This window comes from Rhinopithecus roxellana, chromosome 1 (genome assembly GCF_007565055.1).
Source record: "Rhinopithecus roxellana isolate Shanxi Qingling chromosome 1, ASM756505v1, whole genome shotgun sequence".
NCBI lineage: Eukaryota > Metazoa > Chordata > Mammalia > Primates > Cercopithecidae > Rhinopithecus > Rhinopithecus roxellana.
In genome coordinates, this window is record NC_044549.1 from 53882688 (window position 1) to 53904544 (window position 21857).

General features: G+C 41.9%; 1 protein-coding gene and 1 pseudogene across 26 annotated transcripts in view; one reads left to right on the top strand and one right to left on the bottom strand.

The window, feature by feature from the left end:
- PBRM1 (polybromo 1) overlaps positions 1–21857 on the top strand; it is a 146679-nt gene that overhangs the window by 116480 nt on the left and 8342 nt on the right. For 13 of the 26 annotated variants that reach the window (XM_030929635.1, XM_030929661.1, XM_030929534.1 and 10 more), the window contains 5 exons: positions 10801–10984; positions 11544–11754; positions 13311–13512; positions 16909–17073; positions 20428–20583. In XM_030929635.1, coding sequence (XP_030785495.1) covers positions 10801–10984; positions 11544–11754; positions 13311–13512; positions 16909–17073; positions 20428–20583 — 918 coding nt within the window. The remainder of the gene's footprint in view (positions 1–10800; positions 10985–11543; positions 11755–13310; positions 13513–16908; positions 17074–20427; positions 20584–21857) is intronic. The other 13 variants (XM_030929929.1, XM_030929966.1, XM_030930119.1 and 10 more) reach the window with 2 other exon arrangements.
- LOC115892217 lies at positions 14560–14698 on the bottom strand (annotated as a pseudogene).

Consider the following 21857-nt stretch of genomic DNA (forward strand, 5'->3'; position numbering starts at 1 on the left):
ATAAAAAGTGCTCATGGCCGGGTGCGGTGGCTCAGGCCTGTAATCCCAGCACTTTGGGAGGCCAAGGCAGGCGGATCACGAGGTCAGGAGATCGAGACCATCCTGGCTAACACGGTGAAACCCCATCTCTAGTGAAAATACAAAAAATTAGCCAGGCGTGGTGGCGAGCGCCCGTAGTCCCAGCTACTCGGGAGGCTGAGGCAGGAGAATGGCGTGAACCCAGGAGGTGGAGCTTGTAGTGAGCTGAGACCGCGCCACTGCACTCTAGCCTAGGCGACAGAGTGAGACTGTGTCTCAAAAAAAAGGGGGCTCTTGTAAATGGGTCTACTCTGTCTGAATGGATTTGTTGTCTCTTACACTCTTGCCCTCTGCCTTCTGCCATATGATGATATAGCAAGAAAGCCCTTGCCAGATGCTGGCGCCTTTATCTTGGATTTTCCAGCCTCCAGAACTATGAGAAAACTGTTCTTTATAAATTACCCAGTCTGTGGTATTCTGTTACAGCAGCACAAACAGACTAAGACAAAATGTTTTTGACAAAAGAACCTAGACACTTCACCCTGAGAGAATTCCCGGTTAAGCAAAATAAAGGCAAGCACTTTGCATTAGTGTTTAGAAAGCTGCCTGACAGGTCAAAACAGATGACCACAGTTCTTTGGGCATAGAGCTGTTTTGCTTCCTCTATCACCACAATCTTACACCAGGAATAGAGGCTGCCATCTTCAAGGCTGCCACTGAGACAGAAGGTAAGAGATGGAGTGAGGGTAAGTTAAAATGCCACAAAGCTCTCCTGCCAAGTTTCAGTCACTTTTTTTCTTTTCTTTTTTTATTTATTTATTTATTTATTTATTTATTTATTTATTTATTTGAGGTGGAGTCTCACTCTGTTGCCCAGGCTGGAGTGCAGTGGCTGGATCTCAGCTCACTGCAAGCTCCGCCTTCCGGGTTCACGCCGTTCTCCTGCCTCAGCCTCCCGAGTAGCTGGGACTACAGGCGCCCACCATCTCACCCGGCTAGTTTTTTGTATTTTTTAGTAGAGACGGGGTTTCACCGTGTTCGCCAGGATGGTCTCGATCTCCTGACCTCGTGATCCGCCCGTCTCGGCCGCCCAAAGTGCTGGGATTACAGGCTTGAGCCACCGCACCCGGCCCACTCTTTTTCTTAATTAAGCATTTGCTCGGTTGCTGTAAACCTTGACTATCTTACAGAGTTCCAATAAAGTTTATTCTGCTTTTTTCACTGTTTCTTTGAAGGAATGTCCTTTAGAGCTCACTACTCCTTCCTTTTCACTGACATAACTTGGAGTAATTTCTTCCTAAAGATGCCTGTTAGAATGTGTTACATTCTGGCCAGGCATGGTGGCTCGTGCCTGTAATCCCAGCACTTTGGGAGGTTAGGCAGGCAGATCACCTGAGATCAGGAGTTAGAGACCAGCCTGGTCAACGTGGTCAACTTCACCTTGGCCAGGCGCGGTGGCTCATGCCTGTAATCCCAGCACTTTGGGAGGCCGAGGTGGGCAGATCATGAGGTCAGGAGTTCAAGATCAGCCTGGCCAATATGGTGAAACCCCGTCCCTTCTAAAAATACAAAAATTAGCTGGGTGTGGTGGTGTGCACCTGTAATCCCAGCTACTAGGGAGGCTGAGGCAGGAGAATCGTTTGAACCCGAGAAGTGAAGGTTATAGTAAGCCGAGATCAAGCCACTGCACTCCAGCCTGGGTGACAGAGCAAGACTCTGTGTAACAAAATAAAAAAAGGAAAGAAAGAAAATGTGTTGTATTCTACAGTTTATATACCAGTTTTATATCCAGGATCTCATTTAATTCTCAACGTGACCCTGAAAGAAAGATGCTGATATTGTCAGAAAGGTGAAGTTACTACCCAAGGAGTGGGCCAGAACTAAAACCTAGGTTGTCTTTTGAGAATTAAAGGAGGTGCCAGCAATATTAGGTAGGACGACAGGCATACAATGAAATATAAGTAACTTCATCTTGAGATAAAACCCAAAAGAAAATGCATCTTGTAATCACAAAGTGGGATTTCAGCCTAGCTTGTGGAATGCACTATCCCCAGCCTCCAAGGATAAAGGGTTTTGTTATATAAGCTTTAGAGAATGTATAATTTCATTGTATTAACTATAAACACTATTAAATGTAAATCATATTTTTGTATTTTTTTGTCTCTGAAATAGAAGTTTTGAAGATAATTAGATGAGGTATCATTTTTTCATCTTCCGTTACATACATAGAAGGAGACAATCCTGTTTTTCCAACGGTTCTTTTTTCAGTTTTGTTGAAGATTTGTTTTCATTAACTTAAACAGTAATCAAGCCGGGCACAGTGGCTGACACCTGTAATCCGAGCACTTTGGGAGGCTGAGGCAGGTGGATCACTTGAGATCAAGGAGTTCAAGACCAGCCGGTCCAACATAGTAAAACCCCATCTCTACTAAAAATACAGAAAAATTAGTCAGTTGTGGTAGCGCATGCGTATAATCCCAGCTACTCAGGAGGCTGAGGGAGGAGAATCGCTTGAACTTGTGAGGGAGAGCTTACAGTGAGCCGAGATCACTCGACTGGACTCTAGCCTGAGTGACAGGGTGAGACTCCATCTCAAAAAAAAAAGAACTTAAACAGTAATCAGATGGCCATATCTGGCAGATGGTACCTCTACCCTTAACCCCTTAGGTGATAAAATTTCCAGGAACCTGGGCTCTTGAAACATGCCAATTCCTAATTTATTTGCAGATTTTGTTCCCTTCACAGTAGATTTTTATAACGTTTCATTAATTTAAAAACTGTCCTTAGTAAGGCAAGGAAAATAAAAGATCTAAAGATTTGAAAGGAAAAACAAAAGGGCCATTTTTTTTCCAAAAACATTAGGTATGTAGAAAATCCAAGAGATATTCAGATAAACTATTAAAAGTAGTAAATTAAAATATGAAGTAGTTTTTTTTTTTTTTTTTTTTTTGAGACAAGATCTCGTTTTGTTATCCAGACTGGAATGCAATGGTACAAGTTATAACTCACTGCAGCCTCCAACTCCTAGGTGCAAGCAATACTCCCATCTCAGCCTTCCAAGTAGCTGGGACTATAGGGATGTACCACCACTCCCAGCTAATTTTTTTTTTTAATTTAATTTATTTTTTGTGGAGATGAGGTCTCCCTGTTGCCCAGGTTGGTCTCAAACTCTTAGCCTCAAGCATCCTCCCTGCTCAGCCTCCTGAAAGTGCTGGGATTATAGGCAGGAGCCACCTTACCTGGCCCCAATATTTCTATTTCTGTATCCATATCCCATCAGTGAGCAATTAGAAAATTATTACCATTTGCATTCAATACCTAGGAATATATCTTTTTTTTTTTTTTTAAGATGGAGTTTCCCTCTTGTTGCCCAGGCTGGAGTGCAATGGCGCAATCTCAGTTCACCGCAACCTCCGCCTCCCAGGTTCAAGCTATTCCCCTGCCTCAGCCTCCTGAGTAGCTGGGACTACAGGCATGTGCCACCACACCAGGATAATTGTTTGTATTTTAGTAGAGACGGGGTTTCACCATGTTGGCCAGGATGGTCTTGGTCTCCCGACCTCGTGATCTGCTGGCCTCAGCCTCCCAAAGTGCTGGGATTATAGGCGTGAGCCACTGCACCTGGCCAATCCTTTTTTTCTTTTTGAGACGGAGTCTCGCTCTGTCGCCCAGGCTGGAGTGCAGTGGCACGATCTCGGCTCACTGCAACCTCCGCCTCCTGGGTTCAAGCGATTCTCCTGCCTCAGCCTCCCTAGCAGCTGGGACTACAGGCGTGTGCCACCATGCCCAGCTCATTTTTGTATATTTAGTAGAGACGGGGTTTCACCGTGTTGGCCAGGATGGTCTTGATCTCTTGACCTCGTGAGGCGCCCGCCTCAGCCTCCCAAAATGCTGAGATTACAGGGGTGAGCCATGGTGCCCGGCTAAGAACAAATCTTTAAAAGATAGCCAATGTGGTGGCTCACGCCTGTAGTCCCAACACTTTGAGAGGCCAAGGTAGGAGAGTCACTTCAGACCAGGAGTTCAAGACCAGCCTGGACAACAGAATGAAACTCTTTCTACCAAAAAAAAAAAACAAACAAACAAAGAAGCAAAATGTGTAGGGTACCTGCACATGCACACATACACACACAACTATAAGAAAATTATTGAGAAATTGAAGACATAAATATATGAAAGTTATCCATCATATTTATAGCTGGAAAATTCAATATTATTAAGATATCAATTCCCCTCAAATTGATCTGTTGGTTCATTGCAGTTCCAATCAAAATCCAGCAGGTCTTGATAATTTTTTAATACTTTATTAAATGAAGTTTTCTAAACTTTCGTCTTTTCCCTGTCTTTCGGGGGGTTGGTCAGAGCCCCAAGTCAGGACACACAGATACCACCTCCATTCCAAAGCCACGAATCACTTTTACTCTTTGGTTGTCAACAGAATTATTATTTTTTCCTAATGTCTATTTTTCCTTCGATAAAATATGGAAAATTGTAATTATCTCTTTTCTGAATTAAAAGGCCTTTGAATTATGTAAATAAAGTGCTGTGTAAGTTCAAAGCAGTGATAGTAATTGTAGCTATTTTAAGCTTTGGAAATATTTCTGACCTGTTTTTCATGTACATGTTTAATAAGTTGTTAGCTATGAACATTCCTGTTAAGGTCAAGAGCAAACTAGGGATGTTCTGGCTGGGTGCGATGGCTCATACCTGTAATCCCAGCACTTTGAGAGGCCAAGGTGGGCGGATCACTTGAGGTCAGGAATTTGAGACCAGCCTGGTCAACACGGTGAAACTCCATCTCTACTAAAAATATAAAAATTAGCTGGGCGTGGTGGCAGGGGCCTTTAACCCCAGCTACTGGGGAAGCTGAGGCAAGAGAATCACTTGAACTCGGGAGGTGGAGGTTGCAGTGAGCCAAGATTGAGCCACTACACTGCAGCCTAGCGACAGAGCAAGACTCTGTCTCAGAAAAAAAGAAAAGAAAAGAAGCAAACAAAATAGGGATGTCCTTATCACATTTATTTAACATTGTTCTAGAGGTATTAGCCAGTGGAGTTAGAAGAAACAGAAGTCTAAAATAAGAAAAGTTAAGGAGGTGAAAAATCAAGAGCATCAACTAAGAAATCATGGCAAACAGTAAGAGAAATAAGATAATTGAATATAAATAAATAACAAATCTATTATCTTAAAAGATTCAGTACTAGTAAGATAAAATACCTTAGATAAACTTAACAAGATGTATGCCACATCTGTATGAAAAAAGTTTTAAAATGTTATTGAATGAATGCTTGAACAAATTGCAAAGCAATACCATAGGCCTAGATAGGTTTCAACATCATAAAGATATCCATCCTCCCTAAATTAATCTTTAATATGATCCCATTAGATATACCAGTGGGAATTTGCTTGTGAGGAAGTTGATACTACATGAACTCATTTTAAAAATCATATTGAAGGCCAGGCATAGTGGCTCATACCTGTAATGCCAGCACTTTGGGAGGCCAAGGCAGGCGGATCACGAGGTCAGGAGATCAAGACCATCCTCAATAACATGGTGAAGCCCTGTCTCTATTAAAAATACAAAAAATTAGCCCAGCGTGGTGGTGGGCACCTGTAGTCCCAGCTTCTTGGGAGACTGAGGCAGGAGAATGGCGTGAACCGGGGAGGCAGAGCTTGCAGTGAGCCGAGATTGCGCCACTGCACTCCGGCCTGGGCAACAGAGCAAGACTCCATCTCAAAAAATTATATATATATATATATATATATATATATATATATATTTTTTTTTTTTTTTTTTTTTTTTTTTTTTTTTGAGACGGAGTCTTGCTCTGTCGCCTGGGCTGGAGTGCAGTGGCCGGATCTCAGCTCACTGCAAGCTCCGCCTCCCGGGTTTACGCCATTCTCCTGCCTCAGCCTCCCGAGTAGCTGGGACTACAGGCGCCCGCCACCTCACCCGGCTAGTTTTTTGTATTTTTAGTAGAGACGGGGTTTCACCGTGTTAGCCAGGATGGTCTCGATCTCCTGACCTCGTGATCCGCCCGTCTCAGCCTCCCAAAGTGCTGGGATTACAGGCTTGAGCCACTGCGCCCAGCTAATTTTTTTTTTTTTTTAAAGAAACTTAGAATCGGGCACAGTGGCTCACTCCTGTTATCAATCCCAGCACTTTGGGAGGCCGAGGTGGGTGGATCAATTGAGCCTAGGAGTTTGAGACCAGCCTGAGCAAAATGGCAAAACCCCATTTCTACAAAAAGTACAAAAATTAGCTAAGTGGCACTTGCCTGTAGTCGCAGCTACCCGGGGTGGGGGGCTGAGGTGTGCGGATCGCTTGAGCCCAGGAGATTGAGGCTGCAGTGAGCAGCTGTCATCTTACCACTGCACTCCAGGCTGGGCAACAAAGTGAGACCCTGTCTCAAAAAAAGAAAAACTCAGGAAAATTCTGAAAAGTATAGTGAAAGGGGATCTATCCTTACCAGATATTAAAATTTTTAGCACTATAACAATTAAAACTATGTATGAGTAAATAGGTTATTTGAACAAAATAGAAAGTTTAGCAAATATAATATATGGTAAAAGTGGCATATCAGATAAGTGGGGAAAGATGTATTTTTCTCCAAATGGTGTTTGGAAATTCAGTAACCACTTGGAAAAATAAAATTGTAGCCATATCCCACATCTTAACTTCAAGATAGATTCCCAGATGAATTATAAATTTAAATAAACATAAAATTAACAAATATACGAAAAGAAACCGTGGGAAAGAAATTTTGTTAATCTCTGACATAAAAGCCAAAACTCATACAATAAAATACTGATAAATTCAACTATATAAAAATGGAAAATATCTATACGACCAAAACTGGCAAAAACAAAAATGACAATCTTGAGAAAATATTTGCAATGTTTATCATAGACAAAGATCTGATTTTCCTTGTAGATGAAGAGCTCCTATAAAGCAATTAGATGAAGATCAATATCCAGCAAGAAAATGGGCAAAGAAGATAAGGGAGAGCAGAAATAAATTACTAGAGCCCAGTGTGATGACTCACGCCTGTAATGCCAGCACTTTGGGAGGCCGAGGTGGGCGGATCAGTTGAGGTCAAGATTTGGAGAGCAGCCTGGCCAGCATGGTGAAACCTTGTCTGTACTAAAACTACAAAAATTAGCTGGACATGTTGGTAGGCATCTGTAGTCCCAGCTACTCGGGAGACTGAAGCAGGAGAATCACTTGAACCCAGGAGGCAGAGGTTGCAGTGAGCCAGAATCGCACCACTGCGCTCCAGCCTGAGTGACAGAGCGAGACTCCATCTTAAAAAAAAAAGAAACTACCCGACTGGGCACGGTGGCTCACGCCTGTAATCCCAGCACTTTGGGAGGGAGATCACCTGAGGTCAGGAGTTCGAGACCAGCCTGGCCAACATGTTGATACCCCATTTCTACTAAAAAAAAAAAAAATTAGCCGGTCATGGTGGCACACGCCTGTAATCCCAGCTGCTCGGGAGGCTGAGACAGGATAATTGCCTGAACCCGGGAGGCAGAGGGAGGCTGAGGCAGGATAATTGCCTGAACCCGGGAGGCAGAGGCTGCGGTGAGCTGAGATCAAAAAAAAAAAGAAAAGAAAATATACCCAACCTCAGCCATTAGAGAAATGCCAGTTAAAGCTACCCAGATACTTTTTTTCCTTTCTTTTTCTTTTTCTTCTTCTTTTTTTTTTTGAGATTATGTATCAAATTGTCAAAGATACAGAAAACGTTTCTCACTAGTTGACAACAACATAAGGAAATGGTATCTACCTACTTTGTGGTAGTCTGTGAATTAGGACACCCTTTATGGAAGGCAATTTGGTAATACTTACAAAAATTTAAAAAGTGTATACATACCCTTTGACTCAGCTTTTATACTTCTAGAAATTTATGCTTCATATGTATTCACCTATGTGCAAATTGATATGTCTTAAATTATTTATTTCAGCATTGTTTAGCATCAGCAGAAGAGCAAACATGGGGAAACAACAGATATCCATCAACAGGGAACTAGTTGAATAAACCTAGTACATTCATACAAGCCGTGATGTCCAAGACATATTATTTTGTGACAAAATTCAGGTGCAAAACGGTTTTAAGTAATATGCTACCATTTATGGGAGTTTTTTATTGTTTTATATATGTCATAAAATTCATTTTAACTTTTTTTTTTTTTTTTTTTTTTTTTTGAGACGGAGTCTTTGCCACCCAGGCTGGAGTCAGCGGCCTTTTTTTTTTTTTTTTTTTTTGAGATGGAGTCTTTTTCTGTAACCCAGGCTGGAGTCAGTGGCACAGTCTCGGCTGCCCACAATCTCTGCCTCCCAGGTTCAAGTGATTCTCCTGCCTCAGCCTCCTGAGTAACTGGGATTACAGGTGCATGCCACCACGCCTGGCTAATTTTTGTATTTTTAGTAGAGACGGGGTTTCGCCATGTTGGTGGTGCTGGTCTCAAACTCCTGACCTCAGGTGATCCGCCCGCCTTGGCCTCCCAAAGTGCTAGGATTACCATGCCCAGCCTTAACTATTTGTAAATACACAGTTCAGTGGCTTTAAGTCCTTTGCCACTGTTCATTTCTAGAATTTTTTCGTTATCCCAAATAAAAACTTTGTACCCGTTAAACAACTCTTTATTTCCCCCTTCCCCCTGGCCCTAGGAATCTCTGTTCTACTTTTTGTTCATGAATTTTGCCTATTCTAGATACTGTGTGTAAGTAGAATCATGCAATATTTGTCCCTTTGTATCTGGCGTATTTAGCATAATGTTTTCAAGGCTTATCCATGTTACACCGTATATCAGAATTTTATTCCTAAGGCTGTATATTCCATTATATGTATACTACATCTGTTAATGGACATGTAGGTTGTTTTCACATTTTAGCTATTGTGAGTAAAAGTGCTCTTATCAGTGGTGTACAAGTAAGTATTTGATTCTCTGATTTCTTTTAGATATATACCTAGAAATAGAATTGCTAGGTCTTATGGTAACTCAGTGTTTAACTTTTTGGAGCAACTGCCTAACTATTTTCCACAGCAGCTGCACCGTTTTACAGTCCCACCAAGATATAAGGGTTCCATTTTCTTCACATCCTTGCCACCACTTGTTATTTTCTGTTTTGGGTTTTTTTTTAATACAGGCATCTTAATGGGGTGTGAAGTAGTATTTCATTGCCGTTTTGATTTGCATTTCCCTAATGATGAATGATGTTAAGCATTGTTTCATGTGCCTATTGGACATTTGTATGTCTTTTTTTAGAGACATGTCAATTTATATCTTTTGCACATTTTTTAATTGGGTTATGTATTTGTCTTAATGTTGAGTTGTAGAAATATATATTCTATATACTAGACTCTTACTAGATATATGATTTGCAAATATTTTCTTCTATGGCTTATCTTTTCACTTCTTTTATAGTATCCTTTGGAGCACAGAAGTTCTTAATTTTGATAAAACCCCCCTTTTTTTTTTTTTTTTTTTTTTTTTTTTTTTTTGAGACTGAGTCTCGCTCTGTTGCCCAGGCTGGAGTGCAGTGGGGTGCTCTTGGCTCACTGCAGCCTCTGCCTCCTGGGTTCAAGCAATTCTCCTGCCTTAACCTCCCGAGTAACTGGGCTTACAGGATCGCACCACCACGCCCAGCTAATTTTTTTGTGTTTTTAGTAGAGACGAAGTTTCATCATGTTGGTCAGGCTGGTCTCGAACTCCTGACCTCAGGTGATCCACCCACCTTGGCCTCCCAAAGGGCTGGGATTACAGACGTGAGCCACTGCACCCAGCCCATTTTGAATTAATTTTTTTTTTTTTTAGATGGAGTCTCGCTCCTTCGCTCAGGCTGGAATGCAGTGGCATCATCTTAGCTCCCTGCAACCTCCGCCTCCCAGGTTCAAGCAATTTTCCTGCCTCAGCCTCCTGAGTAGCTGGGACTACAGTTGCATGCCACCACGCCCAGCTAATTTTTGTATTTTTAGTAGAGATGGGGGTTTCATCATGTTGGCCAGGATGGTCTCGATCTCTTGACCTCATGATTCGCCTGCCTCAACTTCTCCAAAGTACTGGGATTACAGGCATGAGCCACTGCACCTGGCCAAATTAATTTTTATATATGATAGGAGGTAGGAATTCAACTGCATTCATGTGCAGAGGTGGAAATCCACTTGTCCTGTTACTGTACCATCTGTTGAAAAGAGTATTCTTTCCCCCATTGAATTGTCTTGGAACCCTTATTAAAAATCACTTGCCCATAAAAGCCCTATTACATTGGTTTATTTCTACACTTCCAGTTCTATTTTGTTGATCTTATATTCTATCCTTATGCCAGTACATATCGTTTTATGTCTTTTTTTTTTTTTTTTTTTCTTTCTTGACATAGGGTCTCACTCTATCACCCAGGCTGGAGTGCAGTAGTGCAATCACAGCTCACGGTAGCCTCAGACTCAGACTTCCCTGACTCAGATGATTCCCACCTCAGCCTCCCAAGTAGCTGGGACTACAGGCATGCACCACCACACCCAGCTAATTTTTTATTTTTTGTAGAAGTTGGGGGTCTCACTGTGTTGTCTAGGCTGGTCTCAAACTCCTGAGCTCAAGAGATCTGCCCACCTCAGCCTCTCAAAGTGCTGGGATTACAGGTGTAAGCCACCGTGCCTAGCCCCTTTCATGTCTTTTAAATTTTTAATTATATGAATGTATTCATCCAAAAATAATAAAACAATTACTAACTATGACCACAGTTTACTCCTTTAATTTCTTCCTAATTTTCTCTTTCAGGAAAGTGTGCTGTGTTGTCATTCAAGGACTTCCTCTCCTGCAGGCCAACTGAAATACCAGAAAATGACATTCTGCTTTGTGAGAGCCGCTACAATGAGAGTGACAAGCAGATGAAGAAATTCAAAGGATTGAAGAGGTTTTCACTCTCTGCTAAAGTGGTAGATGATGAAATTTACTACTTCAGGTAAAGCTTGAAAAACTAAGGAAAAAAGAGCACTTCCATTAACTGATACCAATATAGTGTGGTCTAGTGTTTTTAATTTTTTATTAGATCTTAAACTAGAGTAGTAAATATTTCAAATAGAAAATATTTATTCAGTTAAAGATTAAAGGAAAGACTTCATAATCTGCTGGGACCTGGTAGCTGCTCTAATAGTGCCCTTGGCGTAGACTCCAGTAATTGTGGAATGAGGCAGAAACACTTGGTTCTGGTTTATATCCTGTCTGTTAGGAGATTTCTCAGTTCCACAGATTATGAAAACTCTTTTTTGCTGTATATAGGCAACTAGATCCCAACTTTGGACACAATGCTTTTGTGGATATTCAGCATAATTATTTAAAAACAAACATCTCTAAGTAGAAGTAATTTCATAAACACACATTTAAAGTCTTTCCATGCTGCCTTTAGAGCATATATTGCAGATTGCAGAAGTCACTTGTAGTTGTTAAGGTGGAACACTGCTTTCCAGCTCATTCCGGAGGGGCATTAGGTGATTTTAGGTTTTTTATGTCACTTTTTTCAGAAAACCAATTGTTCCTCAGAAGGAGCCATCACCTTTATTGGAAAAGAAGATCCAGTTGCTAGAAGCTAAATTTGCCGAGTTAGAAGGTGGAGATGATGATATTGAAGAGATGGGTGAAGAAGATAGTGAGGTCATTGAACCTCCTTCTCTACCTCAACTTCAGACCCCCCTGGCCAGTGAGCTGGACCTCATGCCCTACACACCCCCACAGGTGAAGGTGACAAGTTCCTGGTACTTGTCTTATTACCACCTTTGGTTTGCAGCAGACTCAAAACCAAAGTAAAGTGACATCCAGCCCCTCCATATGTGAGCTTTAACTTAGAATTCTACAGGAAGGAAGTTTTTAATTTGTCAGTGCCATGATTTACTCATTTATTTTTAATTGACAAAAATTATGTCATTATCCCATTAATAATTATATTAATACCATTAATTTAAAATTAATATCTTTACATTTTCATAGCTATTTTAATGGTAGGCTTAGTCAGAAGACTCTTCCTTGTGCTGAAGAAAAGCAATAAGGAGCAACATCACCCCGTTTGTCTTTAGCTTTTATTACCCATGTCTTTTTAATCTCTCCTTATGTAGGACCTTATCTTTTGGTTGAGGTGATCTCTGTTGGTTTATTTTTTTCTCATTCAGAATTTTTACAAGACTTGACCAGGCATGGTGGCTCATGTCTCTAATCCCAGCACTTTGGGAGGCCAAGGCAGGAGGATCATTTGAGCTCAGGAGTTCAAGACCAGATTGGGCAACATAGTGAAATCTCATCTATCTCTACTAAAAACTTTAAAAATTAGTAGGCCGGGCACAGTGGCTCAAGCCTGTAATCCCAGCACTTTGGGAGGCCGAGACAGGTGGATCACGAGGTCAGGAGATTGAGACCATCCTGGCTAACATTGTGAAACCCCATCTCTACTAAAAAATACAAAAAAAACTAGCTGGGTGAGATGGCGGGCACCTGTAGTCCCACCTACTTGGGAGGCTGAGGCAGGAGAATGGCGTAAACCTGGGAGACGGAGCTTGCAGTGAGCTGAGATCCGGCCACTGCACTCCAGTCTGGGCGACAGCAAGACTCTGTCTCAAAAAAAAAAAAAAAATTAGTCAGGCATGGTGATGCACACCTGTAGTCCCAGCTACTCAGCAGGCTGAGACAGGAGAATCACTTGAGCCTGGGAGATCAAGGCTGCAGTGAGCTGTGATTACACCACTGTACTCCAGCGTGGTGACAGAGCAAGACCCTATATAAAAAAAAAAAAAGAATTTTCTCAAGACTTAATTGTGAGGTCACCATTACAGATTGCAGCCATGGAATTCAGCAAAACTTTCATTTATTTCTTACATGGTAATAGGTAAGGAAGAGGAGTGTTTTGACCAAGAAAATAGCCAGCTGTGAACCAAACATGTCAGTAAAGCAGTAACTATTGAATCACATGTTCCTGGCTTCTGAAATTTAAGTACAGTGGCACGGTCTCGGCTCACTGCAAACTCCGCCTCCCCGGTTCACGCCATTCTCCTGCCTCAGCCTCCTGAGTAGCTGGGGCTACAGGCATCTGCCACCACGCCTGGCTTTTTGTGTTTTTTTTTAGTAGACACGGGGTTTCACTGTGTTAGCCAGGATGGTCTCAATCTCTTGACCTCGTGATCCGCCCGCCTCAGCCTCACAAAGAGCAGGGATTACAGACGTGAGCCAGCTGGCTTCTGAGATTTTGAGCAGTTAACCAAATGTAATGTTTTGATGCACCATAAGACCTTTCTGTCTTACAGTCTACCCCAAAGTCTGCCAAAGGCAGTGCAAAGAAGGAAGGCTCCAAACGGAAAATCAACATGAGTGGCTACATCCTGTTCAGCAGTGAGATGAGGGCTGTGATTAAGGCCCAACACCCAGACTACTCTTTCGGGGAGCTCAGCCGCCTCGTGGGGACAGAATGGAGAAATCTTGAGACAGCCAAGAAAGCAGAATATGAAGGTAAATAGAGCCTAGGCACAACTGTCTTTCAAAGCAAGGGGGTGTTTCAGGAATGCACGCGTGCAGACAGGTTTTACTCTTGTTCTTACCACTTGCACATGAACTTTATTTTGGGGACAGTTCTAAATGGCACCCAACCATTTTAGATGCCAGCCTTGTCCTGACTGAGCAGAGCACTGCCCCTGACTTGGCCTCTGATCCTGGTGTTGTATTTTCCCCTGCAAATTTCTCCAAAATATTTTGCTACTAAAAATTGCATGATTTTTTCTTTCATTGAGCCCTGTAAGCACACATGTTGAGCTAGGGAATGATTGCACAATGATGTTAAATATAATTTTAATTAAAATTCATCTGAAAAGGGCTTCTTAAAATCAGTGATCTTCTGTTACAGCTCTTGGTAAGCCACATATTTAAACTTCAGGCTGAGTCTTTGCCAAAGTGCTTCGTTTCCTAGGTCAGTCCTGGCCTATACTGTGTCTGTATTCATAGCTACTTCTAAGGTATTTGGGTCTTTTTTGTAAAGCTCAACTGCCTTTATTTTCCTTTTATTCTAATTAAATCACTTTGGGCAATGAGCTATCATTCAAGAATTTGGTGGTTCTTAGCCATTTAGAGACAAATACTTGAGACTTTTTGTTTTTTGTTGTTGGGTTTTTGTTTTTGTTTTTAATATCATACATGGATTTAGTAAAGAAATTAGTAGTAAACATTAGATTAGGCAGTACTATTGCCCTTTGAGCTGTATTTTTTCCATCTGGAATTTTATATATTGGTTCATTTTGCCAGTTTAGAGCTCCTCTCTACAGTGGTCAACCACTACTCTTCTTAGGTGGTACAGTTCTGTTATTTTCTGGCAAACATAAATTAATTATTTAGGCTGCCCCTTTTATTAAAATTTATGAAGTCTCCAAAGAAACTTCTTTAAGAAAAAAAAATCATTTATTATGATTGATTGATTACTATGAAATTATCTGACAGACTTCTCCAAGGATCTTCTGCAGAGAATCCTAATCCTGCAAGCTGTTTAGCCAGAAAACATTCTGTGGCAAAACCAGTTTGAGAAGCATTCCAAACTCTCTCTCGTGGAAACTTATGGTGCATATTCCTATATGTGTGTTGTCAGGCCCGAGGCCCTCTTCTATCCTTATCAAGGGGAGTGCTCACCTTCACTCCTTTCATACAACACGCATATTCCCATATTAAAGACTTTAAGACCGCCGGTAAATAACCTGTTTTATATTATCTGGCATTTTCTGAAATTTGACTAGGTATTTATGTAGTACCTATGAATATCCTAAAGAACTAATATTTTGCAGAATATTCTTTGAAAAACCCTAGTCAGTTCCATAAGAACCTAGAACTTTGTGGAGCTTTGATATTTCTGACCTAATTGAAAGTTAAGACCTACTATACCACTGAGCTGGAGGAGTGTTGGAAATTAAACTCACATGGATATTGCTGAACGAGCAACACAGCAGCAGCAGCAGCAGCAGCAGCAGCAGCAGCAGCAGCAGCAGCAGCAGCAAGGCAAATGAAGCCATGCTGGGTGGCTGGTTATTTAGTGTGAGCAGGAGAGAGATACCTGAAGATACTGTGAAGGTAAAAACACTGGAGTAGGACTGAAGACAGGGAGAGGTGATGGCGTCTGGAACATTCTTCCAAATTCAAAGAGGAGTCTGAAAGTGAGAGAGAACCTAGTGAGGGGGGAGTTATATGACTCAGCAGCATCTACCTGAGACATAAAATCTGAACTTTTGATGTTTTCTCTCGTTGAATTCAAAACCCAAAGTTTGGAGTTTGGAGTTTGGGTAGCCAGTCCAATATTCAATCCATAGGCCTTATTTATTTATTTTTTTTTCCATTTCATTTTTTTGCTTTCCCACTTTACTGTGTCACTTGTATAATGAAAATACTAGAATTTGAAGTGGGACCCTAGGTCGATTTTTTTTTTTTTTTTTTTTACTGCTATCTCAAGTAAATAGTTTGTTCAAATGGCCTTCTTCTCTCATACTCGTTGTACAAAGGGTCTGTAAACTAGGACAGTCTTAGTGATGATAAGGCTATGCAGGCAACTCTGTCATAGCCAAGAGGCCTTTAATTACTTGACTTTCATATTCTTAAAGCAGGACTGGAGCTGTAGCTTCTTGATTCTCTGTAAAGCTATATGACCTTGAGCTATTTTCTCCCTCCTCAAATCAGTGGTGTTGAGTTCCATGTTGGAGGGTTTATGTGTGGCAGTTGGAGTGTGATATCAGGAGTTAGGGCCATAGGTTGCTGGTTCTCTGTATATCCTTGGACAAGTGACTGCCTGTCTCCCAGCCTCCATTTGCCTATGTGATGAGTGGGGATCTTCTATTTATGAATGGTGAGACAAGAAACCCTGTATGGTGGGAGCTTTGGAAATACAACATTTCAGGAGTTCTTCAGTAGGGATTCAGTTTGCTAGCTCCCAAAAAGACTGCAAACATGATCATTGGAGCTCCCGGCTCTGGAGATGCAAACAGAGTAGCTCAGGGCCGGGAGTGGGGAGGTAGCAGGATGTATTCTACGGCCCAGAACTGCCACAGCAAATGCTCCTTTTGCATTTTGAATGAAATAAGAGGGGTTCTGGAATTTTCATTGACTTAGGGTGGTTTATGGTCAGTATTGAAGTGCTCAGCTTCAGGAAACCTGGTTCTTTCAGTACATTGTCCATTGCTACATACGCGTATATATAATTCTCTGCTTCTGATGATTGTAGCCTGAAGTATAATGCATTTTTTCCCTTTGGGGTTTATTAAACATGACTTCTTTGCTTCATTAGAATGTGGAAATTAGTTGTTTCCCTAAAACCTTCTGAAGGAGGCAGTCAGCTACTTTTCCCTTACAGAGTTAATTTTCTTCAGCTGCTAAACCCCATGACACTCATGATGAGTCCTCAAATCTAAGTAAAATTGGGTACAAAGAATCAGGAAATATATATAGTAAGTAACAATTGTACCAAAAATTATAATGGGCCATGGAATTGCTTCATGTTGAAATTATAAATAATCTGTAATGCTATTAATACTAGAATAATGGTAGCGCTTCTCATCTTCAGGGTGCCTCGTGAGATTAACCATGGTGGTTATGCTGGTGACGTGTTTACATAAAACCTGTGCTTTCTGAATGTGTGTTGCAGTCTTAACATTCTTGAAATCTTTGCAGACCAGTTCTCAAGATGGGATAGGAAAGCTGGACTCTAGGTTACCAAGTGAAATCGGCCCGACTCCTCCTGTGTTGAGACTAGTCATCTACTGTTCCTTCCATTGAGACAGAACTGTTGCCTGTGTTTTTACTAGTCCTGTTGAATGCAATGGATGGTATTTTGAATTCCTGGGTTAAAAACAGAATTGAAAATCTGAAATGCCTTTACAGAGCGGGCAGCTAAAGTTGCTGAGCAGCAGGAGAGAGAGCGAGCAGCACAGCAACAGCAGCCGAGTGCTTCTCCCCGAGCAGGCACCCCTGTGGGGGCTCTCATGGGGGTGGTGCCACCACCAACACCAATGGGGATGCTCAATCAGCAGTTGACACCTGTTGCAGGTAAAAACAGGAGCTAAGACCATTTTTTTCCACTTTAAGAAATTCCTTCATTTTTTTTTTCTCCAATAAGGAGTAGGCCACAGTCTATTGCCTTTTCTCATGACAGATTCAAAGTTTGAAGTCATCCGTGTTGTCCTATATTGCCTTTCCCATATGGGCAATGCCTCCCTTCTGACCCAGAAATGGGCCCTGGGCCCAACCCTGGTAATTGGTAGGGAGCAGTTCTTCCCTGGCTATGGGCATGGTCTGGTGATGTTCTCCACCCCAGACTGCTCTTGATAGAGCACTATAGCAGAAAATATGAAAATAGACCCTGAATTCTGTTCTAGAGGGACTCCCAAGAGAAAATACAAAACCAGTCTTTAGGTGGTGTTGATTTTCCCGTCTCATTCCAGTATTCAGTTTGCCTTGTTCTGCTGCAGCCATCCTTAAAAGACTGACCATTTAAAAGGATTTTTTGACAATGAATTGTAAATCCTTTCTTGGTCACCAATGTGCATGACTGCTAAATAGAATACAAAGTCCTTATTCAATTCATTGTGCCCACTCTGTAATGCTTTTCTATTTAATTACATTAAACTGCATTTTCTGTTAGTATCCCAGTCACATATTTAAAAAAAAAGAAAAAGAAAAAGAAAATGATGAATGTGGTTTGCTTGTGTGTGTTGTCTCTGGTTCTGGTAGCCATAGCAAATTTGACTCTTCTTGAATTGAATATCTTTGTCTGACATGTCTCCAATGAGAAGCCTGCAGACCACTTCTCGGGCCCCTTCTTTGAGATCTCTCCAATCCTGGTGAGGTCTGTACAAGCCACCTGTGTTTCTTCTTAAGCAAGCAGTCTGACCTCTTTCACAGGAAGTCCAAGATAGTGTTGTTCAAGGCAGGCTTGTTGGGATGCTGTTTTTGCTGTTTCGTTTTTGCTTTTTAAGGAGGAGTAGCATAGGACAACTTTTCCATTGTCGCTCCTAACTTTTGTGATGGCAAGTTCTCAAATGCACTGTCGCTGAACTCAGCAGTTGCACTCGCCAAAGCACATCTGAATCATGGCTTTCAGTACTTTCAGTGTAACTGATGTTGATCTAACAAATCTCATAATCGCCTGCTCTATTCCATGGCCCATTTTGGTTAATGGGGTTCCAGAGGTTTTTAGAAATCAGGCCTTGAACATGGGGACTTCGAAAGTTAGAATTCCCTCATTGACATCCTGTTTTGTTCTATTCAATGTGTGACGTTGTGGCACTGTGCCCTTGACTTCAAAACCCAGGGACACATTAAAATAAATACAAACAGCTAAAAACAATTAAAAAAAAAAAACAGCAGCTGCAGCATTTTAGCTCCCTGTTGGGGAAGAACATTATAGAACTCTATGGATGAGGAAGGTGGTCCCTCTAGAAAGCCCCTGCTCCATTGTTTAGGGTGTGCTGTCTAGACTTCTGGGCCCTGGGAGTGAAAAGCAAGCATTTTCTACAGTAACCACTCTTTGGTCCTCAGGGGGAACTCTGCAGCTAAGAGGGTGACTTTTCATGGTTTTACAGGTTTCTTAGGGCCTGAGTCTTACTTATTAGCCTTGTTGCTGTCTTGAGACCAGCTTTGCTTACAAGCATTGAAGCTCATTTGAACACATGTGACTGGGATAATAAATGCCGAAGTACAGTTTAATGAAGACAAGTGTCATGTCTTTCAGTTCTTAATAATTTCTTCAACCACAGCCCGTGAAGGCTGCGTTCAGATGGGCTTTTGTAATTGAAAGCAAAGCCTTTTAACATCCTTAAATTTCCCACCTACTTAACCCTAAAAGCTGTAACTGGTGGTGTGGTTAAAAGATTGGTAGCATTGGATCTCTTCATGTTTAATTAAGATGATGGTGTCTGTTCACAAGTAGTTTTTACTCTCTGAACTCTTCATTTAAAAAGAAATGAAAACTCATAATCTTATGTATAGAGAGATTATTATTCAAATTTTTGTAATTTGGTTTATGTAATTGTAAGTTTGTCAGTCAGCTTAGGTATGACTAGTGAAGCAGGGTGAATCGATCTCAGAATTTTTAGTAATTTCATAGCCTTAAAAGACTAAACTTTTATAAATAAATATCTTTGAAATCTTCAGGGAAAGTCCAAGAGTAAAATTCTCAGAATCTGAAGTTTTCCACTGTTTGACAGAGTCCCTCTACAAAGAGTATTTAATAAAAATGAGGTTTGGCACCAGTCCCTCAACCCTCCCTTTGCAAGAAGCCGTGACCAAAGGTGATTCCTTTTTGTGGGGAGCTTTGTGTTCTTGTTCATCATGATCATTACAAATCCCAGAAAAGTCAAGTTGTTTTTCTTGTTTTAAAAAAAATGCCATGTGGTTTTAAAGGTCTTTTGATAGGTGAGTCCTTGACATTTTGAATTTTTTTCTTAAATTTATTCCTTCTGCCAAAAATACTTGTTTGCTGAAACTCTTCTCTAGCCAGTGGAAAATATTTTGTCATGTGTGGGTACAGTTTGAAAATAAAGGAATAAAAGCCTCTGTTCACAGAAATTGTGTACCTCAAATTAAAATGCTCCCTGTTAAGGTTTATATGAGGACATTTGAGCTTGAGACTAATAGCATTTGGCATTTTCTGGTATCAGCAGAGCCTGATTCTCCAGCCATTCCTCCGTGTGTAGGCTCCTGAGTGACCTGGGCTTGGTTGGCTTGGGAGGGTTTAGGTTTTATCTTTATCACATTTTTAGATCTAAAGAATGAAATATCATTTACTGTGATGGTTCTCAGAAGCTGTTCCCCAGCTCAAGCCCAAGCACAATCCATTCTTACCAGCAGTGGTAAGGCTAGAAAGGAGGAGTAGATGTAGAAGTCTTAAACAATTCCTGCCCCCAAGCTGGAGAACCATGCTTTGTGATCAGGACTATGCGCCTCATTTCCCTCCATTCCTATTTCCCCTCATGTGTACCCATGATAGGCATATGAGTGTGGGCAGAGTGGAATGATGGGGTTCATACTATTCAGTTAGAATTGCAGTCAGCAGAACTGGTCACGCTGTTTGAACAGCTTGCAATAATTATGACCTTGGGAAGGCTGTTACTAGAACTCTTTACTATTATTTAAATGAAAACATGCAGCATATTTACCCCAGGGAAAGTAACTACAAATAATAGTGTACTAAGTACTAATTCATCCCAAAATGTTGGGTCTCATATTTGTAACTTTTTATTTTGTTCTTTATTGCAACAAAATAATTGCACTAATTGCTGTTATATCATGCAGTACTAAGGGTGCTTTATTCATTGGTAGTGCATGTGGGGGGTAGTTGTTATTACTTAGCTCATGTTGCATGTTAATGATGCATGTCTGAAATTTGTTGTGTCCTTCAAGGCATGATGGGTGGCTATCCGCCAGGCCTTCCACCTTTGCAGGGCCCAGTTGATGGCCTTGTTAGCATGGGCAGCATGCAGCCACTTCACCCTGGGGGGCCTCCACCCCACCATCTTCCGCCAGGTGTGCCTGGCCTCCCGGGCATCCCACCACCGGGTAAGAACTTCATCCTCATTCACTCATTAATCTCATCTTCATATTCTCTTTTTCCTCTTTCAACCAGTTGTTCCAGGAGGCACCCGTGGCCCACTGTGGCCAGGCCTCCCCTCCCTGAGAATCCCAAGGGTGTCAGCAACAGGGCATGTCCTGTGCATTGAGCAGGTGGCCCAGCACTTGTGCCCTTGTGCACCTGGCTGCTGGCAGCAGCACAGGACACATGGCGGAGGCCAGACTCAGCAAACCAAGGGACAAGAGGCATACTCTACTGATAATTACTCAACTAATTTGACATGTCCTTGAAAAGCCAGACAGCCTAAAAGGCTGTGCCCTTTTATCAGTGAATGAAGTTTCCCAAATTGCTAGTTCAGAGTAACATATAAAAGCACTTTTTGACCCTGAGTTGCATTTCTCCCTCTGGTGCAATTCTTATCTCACAGGGTATAGAGTATTGTTCCATCTCCTTCCAGGCTCCTCAGGCAGCCTTTCTAAGGGGATTGCAGAGCTGCTAATGTAGAACTCTTCAGAAATCTTTCACTCAGTCTGTCTTAGGAACAAAAAGCAGGGAGGGAATGAATTTTCACTGAAATAGTTTTCTGTATGTAAGTTCCCTAAGAGGCATGACATGCTGGGTGTAGTGGCTCATGCCTGTAATCCCAGCACTTTCAGAGAGTGAGGAAGGTGGATCACTTGAGCCCAGGAGTTCAAGACCAGCCTGGGCAACCTGGTGAGACCCCATCTCTATAAAAAGTAGCCAGGTGTTAGGCCGGGCATGGTGGCTCATGCCTGTAATCCCAGCACTTTGGGAGGCCGAGGTGGGCGGATCACTTGAGATCAGGAGTTCGAGACCAGCCTGACTAGTATGGTGAAACTCTGTCTCTACTAAAAATACAAAAGTAGCTGGGTCTGGTTGGGGAGCGCCTGTAGTCCCAGCTACTCGAGAGGCTGAGGCAGAAGAATCACTTGAACCCGGGAGGCAGATGTTCCAGTGAGCCGAGATTGCACCACTACACTCCAGCCTGAACGACAGCAAGACTCCGTCTCAAAAAAAAGAAAGGGAAAAATTAGCCAGGTGTGGTGCATGTGCCTGTAGTCCCAGCTACTGAGGAGGCTGAGGTGGGAGAATTACCTGAGCCTGGGAAGACTGAGGCTACAGTGAGTGGTGATCGCACCACTGCACTCCAGCCTGAGCGACAAAGTGAGACCTGTCTCAAAAAAAAAAAAAAAAAAAAAAAAAAGACCTGACATTAAAGAACAGCCTAGCCTACCCCCCA